Consider the following 25,944-nt stretch of genomic DNA (forward strand, 5'->3'; position numbering starts at 1 on the left):
CGTCCCGCCCCGAGAGGGGCCGCGCCGGGCTCCGCGCCGAGACCGTGGGTGCAGCGCCGGGAGCTCGCAGCGCCGCGGGAACCCGGCAGGTGAGCGCAGCGGGGACCCCGGGGGGCGGGGAGCCTAAGGGGGGGTTCCCCGAGCTGCGGGGCCGGAGCCGCTCTCGGAGTCGGGCGTGGGGGGGCGGGGGGACCCGCCCCTGCCAGGCGATGCGGCCGGGGTGGTCCCCGACGCCCCTTCCCCAGTTCCTTTACCCACACCCCACTGCGAGTCCCTGGTGACCCGGCCGACCCATTTATTGAGACCCCATCAAAGTTCGCGAATGTTCCCTGAGCCTCAGTTTCCAGCTCTGAGTGATGGGGACAGGAGCCTGTAGTGCACAGGGCTGCCCGGGGCAGTGAGTGCCGCCGCGGCCCGGGTCACGGGGGGCGCAGCCACGGTGCTCGGTGCTCCCGGATGCGGAGTTCTTAGCGGGCGGCGCGGTCAGCAGCTCCTTATCCCCTGCTCGGTGCCAGCGCTGTTCCCGGCGCGGGGATAGGACGGTGAGCGGAGCCCTCCTGGAGACTGCTTCCCAGCGCCCTGCCAAGGCATCTCTTCATGACCGCCTGGTGGGGTAGACGGAGCAGCCAGGGTTACTTGGGTCCATTTTACAGCTATGGATACTGAGGTACCCTGAGGTTTTAAGGATTTTGCCTAAGGGTCACCAAAAAAGCATCCCCATAAGATAGAAAGATGGCTTTGGCCCCAGAGACCAGTCCCCTGAACAGAATCCTGGGTAAAGAAGGGCTCCACCGTGGGGCTGCACCCTTTCCCCCTCCCTATAGGGGAATTAGACTCATCTCCTGTGATGACTCAGATTTGGGGTGTCTCCTCCCTGTTAAACCCCTGAGTGCCAATGTCTGTATGGGGTGTGACTGTGTCCCTTAACCTGGAACTCTGAGAGCAGGGCAGTGACAACAGAGCCTAAAAGATAACAGTCCCTATAGCTGTCAGGGTCCCTGCCCCGTGGCACCACCAGCACCAACCACGGGGCTCATCACTTAGCCACTCAGCATGCCCCTTCTTTTTTACAGCCAGCCGGCCTCAGGCAGGGCAGAGACACCTATCTGTGTATCCACAGGGCCTGGCAGATGCTTGGCCCACCATACGTGGTTGCTGCCATTATTAATGGTGATGATGATGGTGGTCTGGCCCCAGGAGCACATCTTCTCCTCAGGTGGAGTAGGAGGCAGCGGGCAGAGAGGGTGGGATGATGATAGTGATAGTGGCTGACAGCCTGGCTCATTTTAAGTCTGGAGTGAGGACCACAGGATCCTCAGTGCTGGACCCCAGGGCTCACAGACCTGACCCCAAAGCCAGCAGAGGGCTTGCACAGACCTGCGGTGCCAGCCGCCTGCACAGCCAGAGGACCTGGGAGGACCGGAGGCAGCAGGTGTCAGGGTAGAGGTGGTGTGGCACTTGGAATTCCACATGGATTCCTCCTCCCCATCTCCTCTCTCCACGTCTCCTCTCCTCCTTGTCCTCCTCTGCCTTCTTTTCTGTCTACCTCTTTCTCCAGGAAGCCCACCCCACCTTCCCAGTCAGAAAGCAGTTCCCTGGGCATGATCTGATCTGTCTTCCTCTGATACTATGCGGGAATTAGGATTTTAAAGAACTGGTAGAGAAATCAGGAATGCTTGGTGTAAACCTCAGCCATGCAGTGTGACTTTGGGCCTCAGTTTCCCCAGCTGTAAAACCCAAGGCCTAACTGCCTTGTTTCTCTCTCTCTGAGGGAGGCAGCAGCCACCTGGAAAGTTCTCAAAATTCTGAAAGGGACAGGTTCACTGGGAAGTCAGAGCATCTCTAGGCCCCACCAGGAGTTCCCCTTAGTCTGATAATCCACATGATCCAACAACTCTAGAATGTTCTTTCTTTTGTTTTTCTCTACAGGTGGACAGATCCTCAATCTGCATGGCTCAGTAGAGGATGAAGCCCAACCCAGCAGGCTCCTCCCCAGAGGCCTGCAAAGCTGCAGGCCAGGGTGAGAAGAGCTGCCCTGTCTGCCAGGCCTGGGGAGGAGTCTCAGGCCTGGGATCTGAGTTAGGGCCTAGGCCAATGCCTGGTGCAGTTTCAGGACCTGGACCAGGGCCAACTACTGTTCTGGGGTTGGAGCTGGGGCCTGGTGCTGTGTCAGGACCTGGGTTGGGGCCTGGTGTGGTTCTAGAACCTGGACTGGGGCTTGGTGCAGTGTCCAGACCTGGGCCAGAGCCTGGTGTGGTTCTAGAACCTGGACCAGGGCCTGGTGCTGCTTCAGGACCTGGACCAGGGCCTGGTGCTGTGTCTGGACATAGGCCAGGGCCTGGTGCTGCTTCAGAACCCGGACTGGTACATGGTGCTATGTCCGGACGTGTGCCAGGGTCTGGTGTTGTTCCAAGACCTGGACCAGGGCCTGGAGCTGGGTCCAGACCTAGGCCAGGGCCTGGTACTCTCTCAGGACCTGGGCCAGGTCTGGGGCCTGGGTCAGGAGCTGGGTCAGTACCTGGGTCCACACCTAGGCCCGGAGTTGCACCATTACCTGGGCCAGCAGTAGAGCCTACGCCCAGACGGGGGTCTGGAACTGGGCCCAAACCCAGTGAGCCAGAGACAGCCTGGACACCAGCACCGCAGCAGAAGACTCAGACTGCACACATGCAGGCCCCTCGGCAGAAGGTTCTGGTGACAGGAGGAGGAGGCTACCTGGGCTTTAGTCTGGGTTCCAGCCTGGCCAAGAGTGGCAGTTCTGTCATCCTGCTCGACCTCCGCAAGCCACAGTGGGAGCTGTCCCCAGGGACCGAGTTCATCCAGGTGCAGTGATGAGCATCTTGAGGGTCCTGGGAGGGGGGCCCAGGCTGGGGGTGGAGGTCTGGGGACAGTGTCTGATGTGCAACCAGTAGCATGGTGTTGAGGAGCATGGGCTCCTGGAGTGGGACTTTAAGTTTTGGCACTTCCCAGCTGGCAGCCATGGCCACAGGGCTCCACAACTCTGGCTTCAGTGTCCTCACCCAGAGAAAGGAGGCTGTGCAGGGATCTTATGGGGAGTCAGTGAGACGGTGCATGTAAAACGCCGAGTACTGCCCCTGTGACTCAGCTTGGTAAATGGAGCTGGCTATGATGGTGAAGACCGTGATGCCCTGTAGAATCACATAGTAAATCCTGCCCCAACCCCTCTCCTCCAGGTGCTTGGCCAGGGTGGGATCAGAGGCCCAACCCTGGAACCTGGCAACGCGCAGAGTTGGGATCTCTGCCCTGGACCCAAACCTCCTGTCTGCAGCTCTTCCTTCTCTGTTTAAGGCGGACGTCCGAGATGAGGAAGCCTTGTATCGTGCCTTCGAAGGGGTGGACTGTGTCTTCCATGTGGCATCCTATGGAATGTCTGGTGCTGAGAAGGTGAGCACCCCACGTACATTATCTAACAGTGCAGGGTTCAGACCCAGCTTCTGTCCATCCCACCCCTTCATGCCGTGTATTCATTATGGCCCCCCACCAGCAAGGATTTGAACTCTACTCAGCCTGCATTTTGCATCCTTGGGACTAAAGACCAGTTCTGCCTCTTTCAAGCTGTGTGACCTAGGGGGAATTCACTTAACCTCTCTGAGCCTCTGATTCCTCATCTGTACTGGTACTCATGTCAGAACCTCCTCGGGGTGAGGACATGAGGTCAAAACATACAGATACCCATAGACTCTGAAATCACGCTGTGTGTATATTTACAGCATTGTTTATAATAACAAAGCACGGGAAAGAACGTAAATGCCCGTCAGTTAAGGACTATTTAAATAAATTATTAGGTATCCACACACACACATTGAAATTCTACGAGGCCATGCAAAAGAATGAAGTGACTCAATATGTTCTGATAACAGAATAGTGTCCAAAGTGCAAAAACAGTTTTTGACATCCTCCTGTTTGTATGGAAAAAAAAAAGCTAGGATAAATATTTATATGCTCACATGTGTGTATGTGCTGATATTAATAAGTATAGATCATCTCTAGAAATACACCGATTGTAACAGTAGTGGTGGTTGCCTCTGGGGGGGGTGGGAAGAAAAGCAGGCAATCGGGAGTGGGGAAAAGGGATCCCTGTGTGGCTCAGTGGTTGAGCGTCTGCCTTCAGCTCAGGGCGTGATCCTGGAGACCCAGGATCGAGTCCCACATCGGGCTCCCTGCAGGGAGCCTGCTTCTCCCTCTGCCTATGTCTCTGCCTCTCTCTCTCTGTGTCTCTCATGAATAAATAAATAAAAATAAAATATTTTTTAAAAAAGGAGTGGGAAAAAAATTTCCTTTTTACTATATACCCTTTTTACTGTTTGAGGGTTTTTTAAATGTTCTATTTATTTTTTATTTAATATTTTAAAGATTTATTTATTTATTTATTTATTTATTCATGAGAGACACAGAGAGAGAGGCAGAGACATAGGCAGAGGGAGAAGCGGGCTCCCTGCGGGGAGCCCAATATGGGATTTGATCCTGGAATGATCCTGGAACTCTGGGATCAACGCCCTGAGCTGAATGCAGACACTCAACCACTGAGCCACCGGGGCGTCCCTATTTAATATATTTTTAGGGATCCCTGGGTGGCGCAGTGGTTTAGCGCCTGCCTTTGGCCCAGGGCACGATCCTGGAGACCCGGGATCGAATCCCACGTTGAGCTCCCTGCATGGAGCCTGCTTCTCCCTCTGCCTATGTCGCTGCCCCTCTCTCTCTCTCTCTCTCTGTGTGTGTGTGACTATCATGAATAAATATTTTTTAAATACTTTATTTATTTATTCAGAGAGAGAGCGAGCACATAAGGTGTGGGGAGGGGCAAAGGGAGACGGAGAGAGAGAGAGCATCTCAAGCAGACTCAGCGCTGACCACGGAGCCCTATGCGAGACACTATCCCACGACCCTGAGATCATGACCTGAGCTGAAATCAAAAGTCAGATGCCTAACTGACTGAGTGACCTGGGTGCCCCTGTCTGACTTATTTTTAACTTTGCAATTATATTGCCTATTAAACAAAAACTACAGCAATGAATAAATATAGCTTAGAAATCAAGATTGAACCCATCTTGTGGTTGGTTGTAAGGACTAAGTGAGCTATAAAGGCTTTGCCCTGTCCTGGGGGGGGGGGGGGAATGCAAGTAGCTCTCATGTGTACACAAGATGTTTTTATTTTTCACACCCCAACCTCGCTAGCACATGGACAGTATTACCCTAAGGAAACCCAGACTTCCAGAGTGAGGAGATGACCCCGCACATTTTGAGTCCCTCTTCTGTGTCAGACACTGTACCAGGTCCTCCCACGGGGTGTTTTCAATCCTGCTGACCACCCTGGGGGGTCTGCCCTCACAGATGAGGGAGCTGAGAACCAGGCAGGGGAAGGGACCTCCCCTAGCCGCCCTGGGAGCTGGTGGGCAGAGCTGGCCACTGCCTGTGGGCCTCTCAGATCCCTGCTTCCGAGCCAGACATTCTGCAGCCCCCTGCCCTGTCCCCCCTCAGCCCAGTGTTATGGCCTCAGCAATGAGGCATGAGCAGCACCACGACTTTCCCACCTCCGTCTTGTCTTTTAGCTGCAAAAAGAGCAGATTGAGTCTATAAATGTTGGAGGCACCAAACTAGTGATCAATGGTAGGCGCTTGGAGCTCAGTGTGACCTGCTGTGTGTTTCCTGCTTCTGTCCCCTCTCCTGCCACAGGCCCACCTCTGGGGATGGGGGAGGGGGACAGAGGTGGGACCCTCCTCCCCCACCCCTGCCACCCCCAGCAGAGGGCCTGTGGGCAGCACATCCTAAGTGTACTGCAGACCTGCCCAGGCCCCTGCATGGGGTGGGTCAGCGTGGCCATAGTGTGTCTGGGGACACGGGCAGCGGGGTTTGGATTTCAGGGATTAGGGTTAGAAAAGTCACTGAAACTCCAAAATAGAAGACCTACATCTGGGTTCTCTGGGCATGTCTTGCCTTGTCCTGCATCCTGTTTTTCTCTCTAGTCCTAGAGTGTCTTTTTTTCTATATCCCCATCGAGAGACTCTTCTGACTCGTTCCTGGCAAGGTAGCTCAGGAGCCAGGGCCATACTGAGAAGGAGGAGTGAGCCAACCTGGCGCCCAGGGTCCCACGGAGCAGGAACTTGACCCACTCCCCTCCTGAGCATATCTATATTCTGGGAGGCCAGGATGTTTGTCAAAGACTGGGTGGAGGTCAGTGGATTTTCTCAAGGAGGTCCCAGTGGGCACCTCCTCAGCCAACTCCTACTCACATTGGCCCTGTGTGTGTGTGTGTGTGTGTGTGTGTTGCTGTGTGCCCCTGTCACTGCAGTTTGTGTCCGTCGACGGGTTCCAAGGCTCATCTACACCAGCACGGTCAATGTCGCATTCGGCGGGAAGCCCATAGAACAGGGTGATGAGGACACTGTGCCATATTTCCCACTGGAAAAGGTACCTGGCTTCCAGGAGAGGTGGGCAGGGCCACTGGGCCTCGGATCCACAGGGGTCCGGATGGGTGGAAACCAGGATCAGCTTCACAACTCGGGGTTAGTCCCATGAAGAGGGGATCCCTAAAACTGAGTAGCTTGAGCCTTCTCCTATTTTAGCTGACCATGCCGGCAGGGATTTTGAAATCACACAGACCTGGCCTTGAGCCAGCCAGACCACTTTCTATCTGTGGGAACCTGCGCAAGTCATTTTACTCTGAGCCTCTATTTTTTCATCTGGGCATGACCACTCCACCCCATGGGGGTGCAGAGAGCAGGAAATGAGATGATGTATGTGAAAAAAACACAAACACTAAAGAACTAGGTGGAAACAGGTCATCCGACTCACACGTTGCACCTGCATCCCGGAGCAGGCCCTGGGGGCCGGCAAGAGCCTCCCTGAGTGGAAGAGCCCTGGTTGTTGTTACTGCTCTGAGCTCTGCTCCCGTGGCTCCCACCCCAAGAGAAAAGAAGGGCACTGAGGCTCAGGGCTTGGCTGCTTCCTGGTGGGGGAGTGGGGGCCCAGAATCTAGCCATGTGTGGTCTGAAGCAGGGCTGGCCAGGCCTTGCCAGCAGTGTCACTGACCCCTACCTGGTGGCTCTTTTCTTCTTGTCCTCCTCCGGCAGCACATGGACCTCTACTCACGAACCAAAGCCATCGCTGACCAGTTGACCCTTATGGCCAATGGAACACCTCTCCCAGGTGGGTGTCAGGGCAAATGCGTGTGCACCCTGCTGCCTCCCCCAGAATGCATGGGTGAGTCCAGCTTTTAGCTTCTATGTTTCTGAGGTTCACCTTCCTTCCAAAGGACAATTCCCCTGGGCCTTCATCACTCATCATTCCACAAATTCTGAGCACCTGCTATGTGCCCGAACCCCACCAGGGATACAGTCCAGGGAAAGTCCGGTCCAGTCTCTGCCCTCATGTTGCTCATAGTCTCGAGTGGGGGAGAAACCAGATAGAAATGGGCCTTTTTTCTGCCATGTAGGAGTGGATCTAGTTTAAGTATGCTCTTTAGATAAAAGAGTACAAAATGATGACTATGGAATGAGGCAGAGCACTATGGAAAGGTCATGCAAGTGAGGGCTTGAATCTCAAACTTCAATAACTTACCAGAAAATACGGCCTCGGCTGCCCTACCATATTGCCTCCTGTGGTTATAGAGAAATAATAATAGAATATGGATAGACAGGCTCCTGGGTGACTCAGCCGGGTAAGTGAGTGACTCTTGATTTTGGCTCAGGTCATGATCTTGGGGTCCTGGGATTGAGCCCCAACATCCCACTGGGTTCTGTGCTCAGCACAGGATTCTCAGGATTCAGGATCCTCTCTCTGCCTCTCCCCCAACTTGTGCATACCCTCTCTCTCTCTTTCTCATTCTCATAAACAGATCTTAATAGATATATATAGAGAGACAGGTATATGACACAGTAGCTGCTCCCATACACTGGCTCAGACTCAAGTGAGTTCAAATCCAAGCACCACTACCATCTCTTAGCTTTGTGATGTGACCTTGGCCAATACACTTTTTTTCCATGCCTCAGGTTCTTTACCTGTAACAAAATGGGGATGATAGTGGAATCTACCTCGAAGAGCTGAGAATAAAATAATAACAGGCACTATTTAAAAAGGAAAAAAGAGAATACGAACAGTTTACATTTACCAAGGGCTTACTGTATGCCCAGCCCTATTTTTCATACTAATTTTATATGCAAAGTTCTCAGTAACTCTTTATAGCATCCATGTGAGCTAAGTACCTGAGGGATCCCCTGCGTTCCAAACTCAGGAGCCAGAATGATCCAGATAAATCCCTTGCTGTCCAAATTATCACTGTTTGCTTTCTGAAATTCAGAAACTAAAAAGAACAGAAAACCGGTTCCTCTTACTATCCAAACTCAGGAGCCAAGTAGATCTGGAGAGTAAGAGATCCTCACAATTATAATCTGTAGATTTAAAGGGGAGGAGGCTGGGGCTGAGGGGTGAATGGACTTGGCTAAGGACACATAGCTATTAGGGGGCAGAGGTGGGATTTGAACCCCAAACCCCTACACCAGAGGGTCTGACACCAGAGCCTGGAGCTGAACCATCATGCTTCCCTGTAGCCACAGCTGAGCAGGTGAGTAAGCATGGTTCTTTTTTTTTTTTTTTTTTAAGATTTTATTTTATTTATTCATGAGGGACAGAGAAAGAGACAGAGGCAGAGACACAGGCAGAGGGAGAAGCAGGTTCTTTGTGGGGAATCTGATGCGGGACTTGGTCCCAGGACCCTAGGATCATGACCTCAGCCGAAGGCAGACACTCAACCACTGAGCCACCCAGATGTCCCATGAGCCACCCAGGTGTCCCATGAGGTGTCTTCTTTTCCTTAAAATCTCCCCACCCTACCCTGGCACCCTGGACCTGTCAGGCCTTGACCTCGGATCCCAGAGGGAACATACATCCAGCTGTGTTTTCTCAGGGGTTTGACCATGTGTGGTTGAGCTCTCTTCTCTGCCTGGGGCCTTCCCTGGCTGGACTGGCAGCCTGCAAACCAGACACTTAATCCTTTGGCCAAGAATTATTTATACGAGCATCCCCAGCTTTCCGTGGTCAGGAGTCATGGATACCCTGAGCCCCGCCCCTCTGTGACGTAGCTGCCCAGTGCCCTGCCGGCCAATGTCAGCTGCAACCAGACCTCCCCCCCGACCAGGCCCAGGTGCCCCAGAGTTTAAAATTAGCTGCAGGCTGTTTACAGAAAAGCTTACCTGATACCTGCCTTCCAGGAGTCCAGCCATGGTCACCCTGGGTGATTTCCAGTGTCTGCTAACACAGGCTGGTCCCTGAGACTCTGCCTCTAACCCAGCATGAAGGGCCTCCCATCCCTGAAGCAGAACCCTGAGACTGCAGATCTCAGCTCAGTGCAAATGGGGCAACTGACCACAAACTTGGTGGCTTAAAACTGAAATGTGTTCTCTCATGATTCTCACAATTCACAGCCTGATCTCTGAGATCAAAGTGCCATTTGGGCTGCTTCCCTCCAAAGGCTCTAGGGGAGAATCTTTCCTCGTCTCACCAGCTTACAGTGGCCCCACTCATTCTTTAGGGTACACATGTCTGTGTTAGTCCCTCATGAGGACTCACAAAGAATTTGGGGCTCACCGGATAATCCAAGATGATCTCATTTTGAGATCTTTAATTATATCTGGAAAGATGCTCATCCAAATAAGGTCATATCCACAGGTTCTAGGATGTGGACCTACCTTGTTGGGGGCCACCTCTCAACCTACTATGCTGGCCTCATTGTAAAGTGAGGATGTTTGGGTGTTGGTTATGACCCAAGACACCGGCCCTGGCTCATATTCTGGTGAAAGGAACTTACAGCGGAAGGATGTGAGATAGTTTCTGGAAAATATAGTTGCAGAAAAATGACCACCAGAGCTTGGAAAGGATAGGGTTGGGGCAGCTCCAGGGACTGGGTAGCAGGAGCTGGTTGTGACCAGTATCTTCAGGGTGAATCCACTCATAGGATTTTAGATCCTGGTGTCACGTTCCTGGGTGAGAATATGTCATTAGCCTGACTTGGGTCCCATGGCCACCACTGCAGGGGAGAGTGGCGCATCTGGCACATCTAGATTGACAGTCCTCTGAGACTTTGTGTGGAAGGAGAGGGGCTCCCCAAACTGAGGTGCAGCCCTTTGGGAAACCTGAGCCCCAGAAAGTGGAGCATCTCCCACAAGACTCCACCTCAGTTAAGGGGGTGCGATTGAGAGGCAAATAATTTACAAATTAGTAATTTAAAAAAATTTTTTTAATCTTCAACAAATGGATTATGAGATAAACTGACAATTCTGTAGGCTTTCTTAAGACTTGAGAGAAATATGTTTGTGGCAGCCCTTCAGGCTGCACCTCCAGATTTCCCCAGGGGAGACTTCTTCACCCTTTCCATCAATGCGGGGCACCCTGGGCAGAAAAGTTAGGAAGCCCTGGACCAAGCTCTGAGTTGGTCTGGGAGACTCTGCTGGCACAGAGCAGTGAGAGCGAGGGGGACAGCACAGCCCCCAGGCTCTTGTGCTGACAGCTCCTGTCTTTTCCTTTCTCCACTGATTGTCTGGAAAGTACAGCTACTACCACTGCTTGCAAGTGCCCATTTTCCAGATGAGGAGACCAAGGTTGAGGGAGTAGAAAAGGTCCGTTTGTGGCAGGAACCTCAGCTCTTGTCCCCCATCTCGGCTCTTCTAGGCTGAGCTGTGTGCCCTTAGGCAAATCCCCTTTTTGAGCCTCAGTTCATTTATCCAGGAAGCAGAGATAATTACAGCTCCCATCCTGAAGGACAAAAAAACTCTGGCTTACCAGAGCACCAGGCACATAGTAGGACTTCCCTGAGAGCCACCATAGTCCTTAGGCAGCTGATGATCAGGAAAGGGAAAGAGCTACAGCCGTTGGCGTGAGGGAGTGAGGGTCTCTGTGTGCATCTGTAAAATGGGTGCAGTTAACTCTCAGGGGAGTCAAAAGAGATTACGTCTGTAGAGTGCTAGGGAGTCAAAGATTACATCTGTCTCATGGGCTGCACACACACCTGCATCTAAGTTTTACCCCGTTACTGACCTGTGAGCATCATGAGGTCAGGAACCATTTCTTGATCATCCTTGGATTCTCCACAGCACCCATCCCAGGGCCCAGTGCTGGAGGTAGACGTTGGGGGAACCTCTGAATGTTGTTTGTTAAATGACTAACAGACCGACTGAGAATAATTAATTGAATAAGGAAACCCCAAGGCCTGTCTTCCTTGCTCACCTGTCCAGGCAAGGACCGGGAGGTGTGGACAGCATTTCTGTGTCTCTCCTTGCTGGTCCACCCCCTCCCCAAGCCCCTGACCACCCTCCCTGTGTCCTAGGAGGAGGGACTCTGCGGACGTGTGTGCTCCGGCCCCCAGGGATCTATGGCCCTGAAGAGCAGAGGCACCTGCCCCGCGTGGCGGTATGTCAGCCCAGCCCTGGGCCTGAGGCACAGGACGAGCCTGGCTTCTGTGTGCGTGGATCGGGGCCCTTCAGGGACTGTAGGCCCTGTCCTCAGATTGCTCGCAGCCTGGCCAGGAAGACCGACGCCACGGTCACTGGGCCAATGTGTGGCAAGGGCTCCGTGGAGGGAAGAAGGGCAACGCCGGTACAGAGGGGAGAGGGCCTGGCTCCATCCTGGGGCAGGTCCAGGATACACCTGTGCTGTTCAGGAAGAGAAGAAAGAATTAACCAAGGAAACGGGGTGGGAGAGAGAAGGTGGTCCAAACGGAGCAGGCAACTAGGGCACAAACCTGAGTATGACAAAGGTCGCGGCTCCCGGCTTTGCGACAGATCAGTGAGTAAAGCAGACGAGGATTCCTGCCCTCCTGTTCTCACAGGAGATGGGAAATAAACATGGGAAATGATAAGGAGCATTTGAAGGTGTGAGGTAGGATGGAAAAGAAGTGGGGGCAGGGTGTGGGAGCTGGGCGCCCGGGCAACCCGGGAGCCTCGTCGAGCAGGTGGCAGGTGAATGCCACCCAGAATGACAAAGAAGGTGGCGGGGCGATCACACCAGTATTTGGAGGAAGAGCCTTCCAGGCAGAGGGAACAGCGAGTCCGAAGCCCTGAGATGGGAGCCTGCTGCCCATTCCTGGGGGGGTTGGGGGGTGGAGGGACACCGTGTGGCTGGAGCCTGGGGAGTTAGGAGACAGAGAGTAGCTGGGGCCAGATCAAAAGGGCCTCCTCAACCATTGTCAGGACTTTTTTGGGGGCAAGGTGGGCATCCTGAAGGTTCTGAGCTGGGAGACACAGGCTGTGACTAAGATCCAGGAGGATCTCCCCTGGCCATGTAGGGAAGAGCCGCAGGGACCATGCAGGGAAGCAGAGACAAGTTCAGACTAGTTGGGTGTCCAGGGAGAGGAGAGGGGCAGCAGTCGGGGTGGTCAGAAGCTGCTGGATTCTGGCCAGAGCGTACCAGCTGAGCCAGCTGGCTCTGCACGTGGGTTGACGAGGAGTGGAGAGAAGGGGAGGCCAGCGGAGGCCCAGGGTTTCAGCCTGTGCCTCTGAGTGCGATCTACTGAGATGGGACCAGGTGTGTGTGTGTGTGTGTGTGTGTGTGTGTGTGTGTGTGAATCCAACAAGAGCCAGAATGTCAGGCGCTCCCTCCAGGACGTGGACAAATGGCCACCACATGGAGACATCAGGACAGGGGTCTCGGGCAGAGGGGTCTGGCCTAGAGCTAGAAATTTGGGAGCCATCATCCTACAGATGGTATTCAGAGCCACTCCAGGCATGAGTCTGTGTTTATCCCCCCTCCAGAGCCACATCAAGAAGAGGCTACTCATGTTCCGATTTGGGGACCGCAGGACGCAAATGAACTGGGTGCATGTGCACAATCTGGTGCAGGCACACATGCTGGCCGCTGAGGCCCTCACCGCTGCCAAGGGCTACGTGGCCGTGAGTCTCCCGTGGTGCTGTCCCCATCACTAGGGGATCCCTGGCTCATGCACATTTCTCCCCAACTCAAAATGGTTGGTGGGACTGTAGGCCCAGGGAAGCTTGGGTGGGGATGTCTTTATAGAGCATCATTAACTCCTTGCAGTGACCCCGTGATGTAGGACTTGTTGGTCCTGAAGTAATGGTCACCAAATGCTAAGTGTTTTATATACACCATCACATGTAATCTTCACAACACCTGAAGAGGGAGATTCCATTATTTTCTTCCCATTTCTCAGACAAAGAAACTAAGGTACAGAGAGGTCAAGTGACTCTATTGAGGTCACAAAGCTAGTCAGCGTGGCAGCCCCAGAATTCAAAAAGAATTGCCCAAGTCTGTCCCCAGGGCTGGGGAACAGCCATGACTCTTCAGTGGCTGCTCAGGAGAATTGAGGAGGTCAGAGCAGCTGCTGAGCTATCCAAAAGGGTGGGATCAGGGTGGGGGGGCAGATGCCTGACTGTCCGCCTCCCTGTATGTCCCCTCAGAGTGGCCAAGCATACTACATCAATGATGGGGAGAGTGTCAACCTCTTCGAGTGGATGGCCCCACTGGTAGGTGCCCAGATGTCCATCCACCCCCATCCCGAGTGAGAATTCTGGGATTTTGCACATCTTCTCTCCTTGTCATCCTTTCCTCCTTCCAGAAAATCAGAAGCTTTCACATTAAAAAGCAATTCTGGTGATAGTATCCACTGGGCAACATTGGAACTGGCCAGAACTGGGTGTGGCTGTCCTTTTGGGGGACCACGTAATCCCCTAGTCTTTCCCAGCCTGATTCCTTTCTGTTGACTTGTCCTGTGTTAGTTTGCTTGTGACGCCCCCATACTACATGACAAAGCTCTGTAAGGCACAAGTAGAGGGTAGACTGAAGCACATAGAGAGGTGTTGGCCCTGGGGCTCCCAATGATGCAGCCCCTCAGGGAACCCTGGCCTCCCATCCAGTACTCTACAGACTCCTTCTTGGGGCCAGGCCTGCCTGGAAGGGATCGACCAGAAACCCCACACTGGAGGATCCATCCTCACGGCATGTGGGCACATTAATGTCAAGAGCTTTATTGAGATATAATTCATATACTTTACGATTCATCTATTTAAAACACGTTACTCAGTGGTCTTTAGCATATTGAGTGGTGCATCCGTCACTATAACCAATTTTAGAACATTTCATCATCCTCCAAAAAAGAACCATCCCGCTCAGTTACACCTTTACCCCAACCCTACCCCTAGCCCCACACCACCCCTAATCTACTCTCTGTTTCTGTAGATTTGCCTGTTTGGACATGCCATATAAATGGAATCATATGCTACGTGAACATTTGTGTTAGACTTCTTTCATTTAGCATCGTACTGTCAAAGTTCATCCATGTGTAACCTGCATCATATTAGTATTCATCCTGTTTGGCAATAATGTCAAAAAATATTCCCTTCTAGGAATATACCACATTTTGTTTATCCATTCATTGGTTGATAGAAATTGGAGTTTTTCTACTTTGGAGCTAATATGAATAATGCTGCTTTGAACATTAGTGTATACATTTTTTGTGGACGTTACATTTTTATTTCCCTTGGTGTATACCCAGGAGTAGTATTGCTAGGTCTTGTGGTATCTCACCGTTTAACCTTTTGAGGAACTGCCAGGCTGTTTTCCAAAGTGGCTGCACCATTTTACATTCCCAACAGCAGTGTAAGACAATGGTTCCTTTTCTCCACATCCTTGCCAACCCTTGTGATGGTCAGTCTTTTTGATCTGGAGAGTTTTTATACAAGCGAAGACCTCATTTCACCCTGTGCCAACCCATTCTCTTCATGCATCTCCTACCACCCTATACACATAGGCTGGGGTGTTGGTTTTTTTTTTTTTTTTTTTAATTCTTTAATAGCAGAAAAGTCAATTCTAGAAAAATCATTCTGTGTCTGTGCCTTGGAGTGTCTTTGGCTATAAGCAGATGTAAATAATAGCTAAGTGACGTGAACAATCCCAGGTTAAAAACTGATGGATGCATTCAAGCCCTACTTGACTTTTCTAGATCAAAGTTTTCCATTTCAAGACTGGAGCAAGGTTGGGGCTGGCTGTGGGGTTCACTACCCATGTGGGGTAGGCAAGCAGGGGGCCAGGTGGTACACCTGCCAGCTCCAGGGTAAAGGGAACATGCAGCCTTTCCACACCAGCCCTTGAAAGACCTGTTTTCATCTTAGACCCTGTTTCCTTGCAGTTTGAGAAGCTAGGGTACAGCCAGCCTTGGATCCAGGTGCCTACTTCCTGGGTTTACCTAACAGGTAAGGAGAGGAGGGTGTCTGTTATGTGCCAGCTGCACATGCATCCCCTCATTTCAAACCCAGGACAGGATAGGTGGGGGCGAGTGAGGCACTGAAGGCACAGAATCTCAGGAGACCACCACTCTCACGGGCAGGTGCCCCAAGCCCGATCCGCACTTGCCTGGCAACCTCCTCCCCGAAGTCCCCGCCCTGAGTGAGCCCCGTCCTACTTGCAAGGTGGGTGCGATTGGGCCACAGCGAGCAGGCGGCAGAGGCAGAAATCACACCTGGGCCTGGCTGACTCCAAAGCTCACACCTGGCCCTGTGGTCTGCGGTGGGAGGCATCATGCCAATCAGGAGGAGAGGGAGCCCTGGGGCTGCCTTGTCCCCCGAGGTCACCCTGAAGTGAAGGCTGCTTTTGGGGATCTGGAGTTTCCTCACTCTTCGGGTCTCACCCCCCATCATCACCTCTGCTGGCCTCCTTCCAGCTGGAATGCAGAGCCAGCACCAGGCACGGAGCAGTCAGCCCCAGGGGACAGCTGACCCTCAAGTGACAAACAGCTGCATCCCTGAAAGACTTTAGCTAAGATCTGTTTTCAATGCATTGGGATGCTTGCCATTGAAAACAGGGATTTGCAAACTTTTGCCCACTTGGCCACACACGTGGGGTGACTTTTTGTGCCCATTGTTGCCACAATGGTTGACACTATTTGACAACCCCCCCCCTCCCCCAGGAAAGGAAAGATCAGCCACACATTCTGGCAGTTGTACAGGATTGTTTATAAACTTCCAATTCCTAGCTCACAAACTATAACCCCGCAGTTCTTAACTGTGGCTGCACATTAGAATCATCTGGGAGCTTATAAAATATAAAAATGCCTCAGCTGCACCCCAGACCAATTACATCAGCATCCGCAAGAGGGAGGGGGCGGGAGGAGTGTGAGCATTTTTAAAAGTGGTCCAGCATGCCACCCAGATTGAGAGCCACTGCTCCAACATCTTTCTCTTCTACTCAGGAGACCACACTGTTATAGAAGTGAGCGAAAGAAGGAGGCATGATTTGAGACAACTTTCAATCTGCTCAGATTTATTTTCAAATGTCTGTCCTTTACAATGAATGACAACTTCCTTGTGACACATTTCACAGCCAAACAAGGCACCCCGGTGTGTGCTGAGAACTGATTTAAAGGAATCCAAGGATGGGAGAATTTGGCAAAGTGAAGAGACTCTCCCTAGCAAAGCAAATAATGCCCCCAACTGATTTGTCCCCGAGGGCCTCCCTGGAGCTTGCACAGAGTGAGGCACCCTGGTCATTGGCCCCTCTCTCCCCACACAGCTGCAGTGATGGAGTACTTGCACCTGGCCCTGAGGCCCATCTGTAGTGTTCCACCACTGCTCACCCGGAGCGAGGTAAGTGCACCGCTGCTGGGGGAGCCCCTGCTCCAACCTCCATCGGCACCACCCCTCACCCCTTTGACACTATAACTGGATGTTTGTCTGAGGTCTCAGAACCTTCCTTGTGGGCCCACATCAAGCGCTAGCTTCTTCATAATCATCCCAACCTCTGGGCTTTTGCTTAGGCTGTGCTTCCTTGGTCTGCAATGTGATTAGCTCTAAGCCTGTCCCTCATCCCTGTCACTTCATTCATAAGCAGCTTATCTTCGCTGCCAGACAGGAGGCTCCCAAAGGCAGGTTCTGTGACATTCACATTTTTTAATGCCACCCACCAAGGCTACCAGCTCTCAAGACACATGCACACGGGGCCTGGTGGCCATTCATGCTTACTGAGTAATAAGGATATATTGAGTGCTAACTGTGTACACAATACTATTTTCAAACGATGATGATTCAGTTTTCTATTTGCACATACAATTTTTAAAAGAGGATTTTTAATAAAGGCTTTATTTCCTTAGAGCATGTGCAAGTGGGGGGAGGGGCAGAGGGAGTGGGAGAGACTCAAGCAGACTCTGCACTGAGCTCAGAGGCCTACTCAGGGCTTGATCTAATGAACCTGGGATCATGACCCTGAGATCATGACCTGAACCCAAATCATAAGACAGATGCTTAACTGACTGAGCCACCAAAGCACCCCTAAAAGAGAGGATTTTTTTTCTGTTTTTTTAAAGAGTTTATTTATTCATGAGAGACAGAAAGAGAGAGAGAGAGGCAGAGACACAGGCAGAGGGAGAAGCAGGCTCCATGCAGGGAGCTTGATGTGAGACTCAATCTCCGGACTCCAGGATCATGCCCTGGGCCAAAAGCAGGCACTAAACCGCTGAGCCACCCAGGGATCCCCAAGAGAGGATGTTTTAATGCAGACTGTAAATAGTAGTATTTGGCATTACTTGCAAAATCCTTCTAGCTCGTGGGCTCATTTGATTCTCTCTGGTGTCCTGCTAAATTAAGAAGGGCAAGAGATTATGATTGTATTTTATGATAAACTGAGCACTGGAGAAGCTAGTGACTTGTCCAGGGTCACATGGTTTGGCATCGGCTTCATACTCCAGGCTCAGTGCCGTCTGACTCAGATAGAGAAGGGGCCACAGAAAGAAGCACTTCTCTGTGGCTTCTCCTTGGACCATGCAAACTAGCAGAGGAAAGGGAATGACGATACCAGCCATCTGTTGAGTGATGGATGCGGTAGGCATTGTGCTTTGGCTTATTTAATTTTCACTACTAAATTGTACATTGTTATTTCCATTTACAGAGGAAATGAGACACACAGGGGTGAAATAACCTGCCCATGAGTATTCAGTTAAGTAGCAGAGCTGACATTCGAACGTAAACCAGACCTAAATGATTTCAAGCTTAACCATCAACTTGTGAAACCAGTCAGGAATCACAATCATGTAAATGAGCTGCCGAAGTGCTGCTGAATTGTGGTTGGGCGGGACTTAGCTCCCCTCCCTCTGGTTTCACTCTTAGGTTTCCCTGTTCAGTGAAGGGGTAAAGGATCCCTACTTTAGCTAAGGACGGTTCTGTTCACTGTGGCTCGGGTGCTCTCTGCTGGTCCGTCTGTGCCATAGCAACCAGCCCTCCAGTTTTAGAGTCTGCTTCACTGAACACTGAGCACCCACTGTGCGCCAGGCATTGGGCTGACCAATGGAGACAAGACATAGCCCTTACCTCAAGGAGCTCACCGTCCAAAGGGGAAGACAGCTCAGCAACTGGGCAACTCAACACACTCGGATAAGGGCTACACTGGAGGAAACTATGAGGAACTACAGAGCACATAGAAGGGGCACCTAAACCAGTTCTGAGGAAGTTAAGGATACTTCCCAAAGGAAAGTTCAGGACATCTAAACTTGAGAGCACTGTGTCCAGGACCCTGCTGATCTAGTTCCCGGCTGTATCCCCCAAGGCCCTGAACTTACTACCTGGGGCAAAAAGGGACCAGATTGGCCTCTCCTGCACAAGCATCCAAGACCAGCCGCTTGGCCACAGGAGCCGTTTTCGTGCTATGGGAAAATCAAGCAGCTTTTTCTGACCCCTTCCTAGGGTCCAGCTGAGGAACAACAGAGGAAGAAATGAGGTGGGAGGGCATCCTCCCAATCCCAGCATAGCAGGGAAGAGCCTGGGATGGAATCTGGCTCCCCTGTGTGAGTCTGGGCAAGTCTCTTATGTTTTAAACTTTCAAATATGTAAAGAGGAAAAAAAAACACACACACACCAAATATGTAAAGAGGAGATGGTGGTAGTACCTACCACCTAAGGGGATTAAATAAGATAAAGCCTAGAAAGGATTTAGCTCAGGCCAGACACAGTGCCTGTTGTTATGATAACTACCAGTACTGCTCTTGAAGAAATGCAGCCCAGACCCTGGAGAGTAATCACTTCTGTATAATTGTATTCCTCTCCTAGGGAAGCTTAACCAGGGAGGGCGCAAGAAGGCTGCGCCCTGGGGCTTCTAGAGAAGCCTAGAGCGTTTCCTGGGGGGATTTTTCCGGTGAGCTGCACCCAGGCCACAGACGGGGATGGGGGCGGGGGGGGGGGCCCGCGCGCGCGCGCGCGCGCACACACACACACACACACACGTCAGCTTCTCCAGGAGCATCCCCAAGAATGTGTAAATGCCTGCTGAGTCCCAGCACCGTGCAAGGACGGGGAAGTGCAGAGGTGATGAGGCCTTCAGTTTTGGGGGACCGAGTTCAGTAAGGCTGGGGGTGAAGCAGAAAAGGCCTCCTGGAGGCTGCGCCCTAGAGGAAAATGGAGATGGGAGGGAAAAAGGAAATCTTCCTTGAGGTGGGCATCCCGGGAGCAAGACCCAGCATACGGGTTCTTTGAAACTGCTGTGCGGCGGAAGGGCAACACACCTCTGCCCTCCTCTCCTTTGCGGTGAAACAAGGCTACCCGCACAGCCCCGCATCTGGCTGCCCGCCTCTCCCCAGGTGCGCAGCGTGGCGGTGACGCACACCTTCCAGATCGCCAAGGCCCGCGCCCAGCTTGGCTACGCGCCAGACAAGTTCCGTTTCGCGGACGTCGTGGAACAATACGTGCGGTCCACGAGCCAGCGGCCCTGCGGCTGCACGGCGCGGGCACTCCATCGGCTGCTGCTCGGGCTGCTGCTGCTGCTCGGGCTGCTCGCCCTGGCCCTGCGCCTCCTGGGCCTGCAGCCGTCCGGCGTCTGACCTCCGCGCCGGCCACCGCCAGTTCCCGCCTCCGCGCCACCCCTGGGCTTGGACTCGCCCCAGCTCCGCCTCCAGGCTTGCCCCGCCCTCTTCCCCGTCCCTGGGTCTTGACTCCGCCCGTCCTGACCTTCGGGCTTGCCCCGCCCCATTCCCCGCCCACACCCCGCCCTCTGGGCTTGGGCCTGCCCCTGTCCCGACCTCCAGGACTGGGCACGCCCCGCCCCTTTCCCCGCTTACACCGCCCCCCGCGCTCTGGGCTTGGACCCGCCCCCAGGTCTTGACTCCGCCCCTCTCCTGGCCTCCGGGCTCGCCCCGCCCACACTCCGGCCCCGGGCCTTGACTCCGCCCCTGCCCCTAGGCTTGGGCACGCCCCCTGCCCCGCCTCCGGGCTCGGCCCGGCGTCTTGCCCCGCCCACGCCCCACCCTCTGGACTTGGACCCGCCCCCAGGTCTTGACTCCGCCCCCAGGTCTTGACTCCGCCCCTCTCCTGGCCTCCGGGCTCGCCCCGCCCACACCCCGGCCCCGGGTCTTGACTTCGCCCCTGGCCTGGACTTGGGCACGCCCCCTGCCCCGCCTCCGGGCTCGGCCCGGCGTCTTGCCCCGCCCACGCCCCACCCTCTGGACTTGGACCCGCCCCCAGGTCTTGACTCCGCCCCTCTCCTGGCCTCCGGGCTCGCCCCGCCCACACCCCGGCCCCGGGTCTTGACTTCGCCCCTGGCCTGGACTTGGGCACGCCCCCTGCCCCGCCTCCGGGTTTGCCCCGCCCCTGTCCTCACTCACACCCCCGCCCTCTGGACTTGGACCCGCCCCCAGGTCTTGACTCCGCCCCTGTCCTGGCCTCCGGGCTCGCCCCGCCCACACTCCCGCCTCGGGTCTTGACTCCGCCCCTTCCCCTGCCCTAGGCTTGGGCACGCCCTGCTCCGCCTCCGGGCTCGGCCCGGCGCCCACGCCCCGCCCTCTGGGTTTGGACCCGCCCCGGGTCCTGACTCCGCCCCTGCCCTGCCTTCGCGGCTTGGGCACGCCTCTGCTCTGCCTCTTGAGCCCCGGCCCCGCCTTCTGGGTCTTGTCCAGGCCGCGTTTTGAGGAGGCACTGCACAGCCTCACCTGCCTTTCTGGCCTTTCTGTAAGGGTTTCCTTTGAGCTCTGGCACCACCTCAGACCCAGAGAGGTCTCTGCCCCGGATTCTCCCCTGCCCTGGTTCCGCCCTCTTTCTGGCTCTGCGGGTATGACTGCGCCCTCCCCTTCGTTTTTCTGTCCGGACTGACCCTACACTTCCCTCTGGATCTGGTCCCTACCCTCTCCTACCTGTAATTCGGCAATAGCCACGCCCCCTCCCTTTCTGACTCCACCCCCCTCCAGCCACGCCTCCTGGGTGAGTTCTTGGGGCTTGGCCAGGGTCATCACTAGCGGGTTAAGTGCCGGCCTGGCTGGCATTTGCAGTTTTCCCGGTTTCCTGCGGCCTCTCTAGGGACACTGAACCCTCCTCGCTGGTCAAGCTCCTCTGTGCTTGTCCTGAAATCATCTTGAGATGTTGGAATAGGTTCATCTAGGAGAACTGCTTTTGACCTGCAATCAAAATATTTTGGGGTCACTCAGTCATGCACATCTCCCTGTGTGTTGATAGCCGGGGTTGGAGGGACATCTGAGACCCAGGCTTCTGCCCAACACAATCTGGCCTTTTTGGGTTGCCGGTTTACTAGTCTGGGGCTGACTTAGTAAGCACAGGTTTCTGTACCAGCAAGGATCTAAACCAAAACAAAACGTTTTAAGGTGGTCAAAGGGTGTAAACTTCCAGTTATAAATAAGTCACGGTGATGTAATGACTATGATTAATAATACTATATTATATATGTGAAAGTTGCTAAGAGAATAGATCCTTTAAATTCTTGTTATAAGAAAAAAATTGTAGCTATATGTCTCGATGGATGTTAACTAGATGTTGTGATCATTTCATAATATATACATAAATCATGTTGTACACCTGAAATTAATATTACGTGTAGGTTATATCTCAAAAAATAACTTTTTGAAAAAGTACCCATATAATTACAATGGGAAGAATTAACACTTGTTTTGGTCATATCTTATGATTTCATATTTCTTCTAATTGTTAATAGGGGCAGTGGTGATCACCGTTTAATGTTCAAACCCACAACATTTCTCAAGCTTTGCTCTCCACAGAAACATCCCTCCCCATTGTCTCTGTATTAATTACGAGTACGAACATAGCAGTGTGTAAATATATCCATGTATATATCATAGTGTACACACGTGGAACTGGCCCACCAAACAATGGATCCTGGCAGAAGAAACCATTACAAGCCTAACAAAACCTCCGGTGAAGGGGAGGGTATGTATTAGAGCCAACGTGGCCCTCCCCAGTGTATCCCTCTTTGCTGAACAATTAAGAAAGTTTGGGAAGCAGCTAAAAAGTATATGCTCCTCTTTGCTGGGTTGAACTGTATATGTACCGATCTTTTTTTTTTTAAGATTTTATTTATTTACTCATAGAGATGCAGAGAGAGAGGGGGCAGAGACACAGGCAGAGGGAGAAGCAGGCTCCACACAGAGAGCTTGACGTGGGACTTGATCCAGGTTCTCCAGATCACGCCCTGGGCTGCAGGCGGCGCTAAACCGCTGCGCCACCGGGGCTGCCCTGTGCTGATAATTTTTTAAAGCTCAGTAATAATCCTTCATGTCTGTTTAATGCTTGACAGTTTAAAAGGCCTTTCATCTATATGCTCTTACTTAATTCTTAGGGCCACCCTTACAGTAGGGTTTATGGAAATTGAGGTTATATCTAACTTCAAAGTGGAAGAGGTGGGGGTTACTCCTCTGCAGCTGGAGCAATGTGGAGGAGCTGCCCAAGGCCCACTGGCCTAAACACTACACACGGTGATTTCTACACCTCAGCCATGTAAGGGTTTCCTTTGAGCTCTGGCACCACCTCAGGCCATTTGGGGCTGGCAGCCCTTGGGCTCCCTTTCTTAGTAATGCACGTGCCTCTAACTGAACCACCTTCTTCTCTGACTTTCCTCTCTCTGTCAATCTGGGAAATCTGTTCTCCGGGCAGGGGAAACAAGCTTTCACTGTTCACATAATCTTCTAAATCCTTTGTCTTCTGCCAAAACACAGCTTTCAAAAAACACAAGGAAAATCAGTTTCTTTGTTTTCTGGATTTTCTCTTTAAGTCATCTTTCCTTTGAGGCTCTGAATATTTACACTCTGGGCCCACAGGCAGTGTGGGTCACTATGCCAAGAAAACCTCCCTCCTTTCCTGTGTCTTGACCAGTGGAAAAAGAGGCAGTCCCTTGACCCAACAGATAAACTCAGTCCCCATGAGCACTTTAGAGGCTGCCCAGGTAACCAGCCCCCCATGCATGAGGTTCTGAGAGAAGTAGGAGGTCCTAGATTACTTGGAAACATGAGTAGGAGCAACGTGAATACAGAGAAGAGAGCTATCGCTGTGGGCGGCCAATCCCAACGGACCATCAAGGTGAATTCATGTTTTCCACTTGTGGGTACTGATGCTACTCCCTGTTGTAGGCCCAAGGCTGGGTGTCTAAGATATCCTCCACTCTCAGGGTACCTGGCTGGCTCAGTGGGAGGAGTGTATGTGACCCTTAACCTCAGGGATGGTTGTAAGTTCAAGCCCCATGTTGAGGGTACAGATTGCTAAAAAATAAATTTAAAATGTATCCTCTAGTCTCTCTCATCTTAAAAATATTGTCCCTTGGGACGCCTGGGTGGCTCAGCGGTTGAGCATCTGCCTTTGGCTCAGGGCGTGAATCTGGAGTCCCAGGATTGAGTCCCACATCGGGTCCCTGCAGGGAGCCTGCTTCTCCCCCTGCCTGTGTCTCTCATTCTTTCTCTGTGTCTCTCGTGAATTAAAAAAATAAAGAAAAAAAAATATATTCTCCATTGATTCCCCATTTCCTTGTCTCAGTACTGGTCCTATGGCTCTCCTCCTTCTCAGGATCAAATATTGTGGTGAGTTGTCCACACTTATGTTTCTATTTCTTCTCTTCAACTCATCCAAAATGGCTTTCATGGGGGTCATCCATGACCTTGTCCGTAAATCGTTAAGTCCGGTGGATATTTTTTTAGTCTTTATCTTGCCAAGCCTCTTAGCCTTGTTCAACCTAGCTGGCTACTCCCCCTTTGCAATACTCTTCTTGGCCTATATGACACCACACGTGTTTTTCACCTGTCCCTGGCCAGTCTTTCTCTGTCCCCTCCCTCCCACTGTCCTCCCTTTAAGATGACGTTCCTCAGGATTCTGTCTTGGCCTCTCTCCTCCCCGGGTGCACGCTTCCTGAGCATGTCTATCCATTCCCGTGGCCTCAGTCTCCACCACCTCCCAAATATGTGTCATTTTTTCAGAGCATTCTCTTGACCCCCAGACTTCTGTGTCCAACCTCCTAGTCCAACCTCCTACTCAAGCTCATGTACCACATCTCAAGCTCGATGTGAATCAAATTGAAATCATGTTTTCCAGGGTGCCTGGGTGGCTCAGTTGGTTGGGCGTGTGCCTTCCGCTTGGGTCATGATCTTCCGTGGGTCCCAGGATTGAGTCTCACTTTGGGCTTCCTGCTCAGCGGGAGGCTGCTTCTCTCTCTCTCTCTCTCTATCTCCCTCCTTTTGCCCCTCTCCACTACTCATTCTCTCTTTCTCTCTCTCTCTGTCAAATAAATAAATAAAATATTAAGAAGAATAGAAACCATCTTTCCCACAAATTCCTCTGCATCCTGTGTTCCCTCTCAGGAAGGGAAGAGACACCACCAGTGCCACCATCCAGTGGCTCAAGTCCCAAACCTGGCCATCACTTTTGACATGTTCTTCTTCACATCTTCATCAGTGAGTTCTCATCAGATCCCTTCCACAGTGTCTGACCCACCCTTTCTGTCCCACACACTGTCACAACCAAACCATGGTACAAGGCACTCCTTCCCCTAGACAGCTGCAGTAGACTTTGAATGGAACCTCCTGTTCTTGCTGCCAGAGGGAACTTTCTAAACCCAAAATTGGAACATGCCTCCCTCTAGCTTAAAACCTTTTGTGGTTTCCTATTGCCCTCGGGATGAAGTTCAAAGCCTCATGTGGCTTTCATGACCTTCCTTGCCTAACATGCCAGCGTCATCTCTTGTGGTTAATCCAAGCTGCTCTCTGCTCAGCTGCCCTGAATTGCCTTTAAAGCAACTCAAGACTCACCAGGCTCTCATTTGCTGCTAGGATTTTCCATATGCTGTTTCCTCTTCCTGGGACTCTTCTCTCCCATACTTAACCTGTCCATTTCAAGTCCCAGCTAAATGTCACCTCCTCGGTTGACCTGGGCCAGGTTTGCATGCTGCACTGCATAAGACTCCTCACTGGTTTGTAACTTGAAATGATCACAGCTGTAAAACTGAGTGAGAAGACTTGCCTGCCTTCTGTGCTCTGTAGCCTCAGGACGAACTTGGTTTCTGGCACACAGCAGAACTTTCATAGTTATTAGCTAAATAAATAGATGAGAGGCCCCTGAGCCAAGCCTGAAGACCAGAGAGGAGGTGGATCAATGAAGCTGGGACCTCAAGGTTAACAGCCCCATGTGGGGCAAGCCCCCTGAGGCCCGAGCCTTTCCACAGGATCACCTGCCACGCTTCTACCAACAGAGGTCTGTGGAGTCAGCTGGGGCTCTCCGTAGGACATAGAGCGGGCTGGAAAGGAGCCCTCCCTAACTCAGGTCACAATTAAATCACCCCAACCAACCTTTGTCCTTGTAGGGTAAGGAGGTTTGCTCCCTGTGGCCTCCAGTCTTGGAGCATTAAATTAAAGATGTAGGCAGTCTGCTGGAAACTATTAAAGTTATCTCAAATGCTTTTCTCCTGGAAATTAAGGAGGCACCCCTGGTTTTGTTTTTTAGGTAGCCGGATCGGTGGGTTTGTGTACTGGGCTAGGACAGGAAAGGGCCTGGGTTGCAGTTTCTTCCTTCTCCCGTTCGCTCTCTATTCCTTTTTTTTTTTTTTTAAGAGCGTAAGAGAAGAGCAAAAAGGAAGAGGGACTGAGAAAGGATAACAAACAAATTGAAGGGTGAGAAGAGTGACAAATTGAAGGGTTCAGGAAAAGTGAGACCGTCCTGGGTG

At 52.4% G+C, this 25,944-nt stretch overlaps 1 protein-coding gene across 1 annotated transcript; it reads left to right on the forward strand.

The window, feature by feature from the left end:
• Positions 1 to 20,280, forward strand: SDR42E2 (short chain dehydrogenase/reductase family 42E, member 2). The gene is made up of 12 exons (XM_077906948.1): positions 1 to 89; positions 1,930 to 2,823; positions 3,310 to 3,405; positions 5,571 to 5,628; positions 6,311 to 6,429; positions 7,092 to 7,167; positions 11,339 to 11,421; positions 12,762 to 12,899; positions 13,425 to 13,490; positions 15,152 to 15,215; positions 16,531 to 16,604; positions 19,583 to 20,280. The coding sequence occupies exons 2-12, from the start codon at positions 1,966 to 1,968 to the stop codon at positions 19,820 to 19,822; spliced, it is 1,872 nt and encodes a 623-aa protein (XP_077763074.1). The 5' UTR covers positions 1 to 89; positions 1,930 to 1,965; the 3' UTR covers positions 19,823 to 20,280.
• Positions 20,281 to 25,944: the final 5,664 nt, after the last annotated feature.

Source organism: Canis aureus, chromosome 8, assembly GCF_053574225.1.
Source record: "Canis aureus isolate CA01 chromosome 8, VMU_Caureus_v.1.0, whole genome shotgun sequence".
NCBI classification, from domain to species: domain Eukaryota; kingdom Metazoa; phylum Chordata; class Mammalia; order Carnivora; family Canidae; genus Canis; species Canis aureus.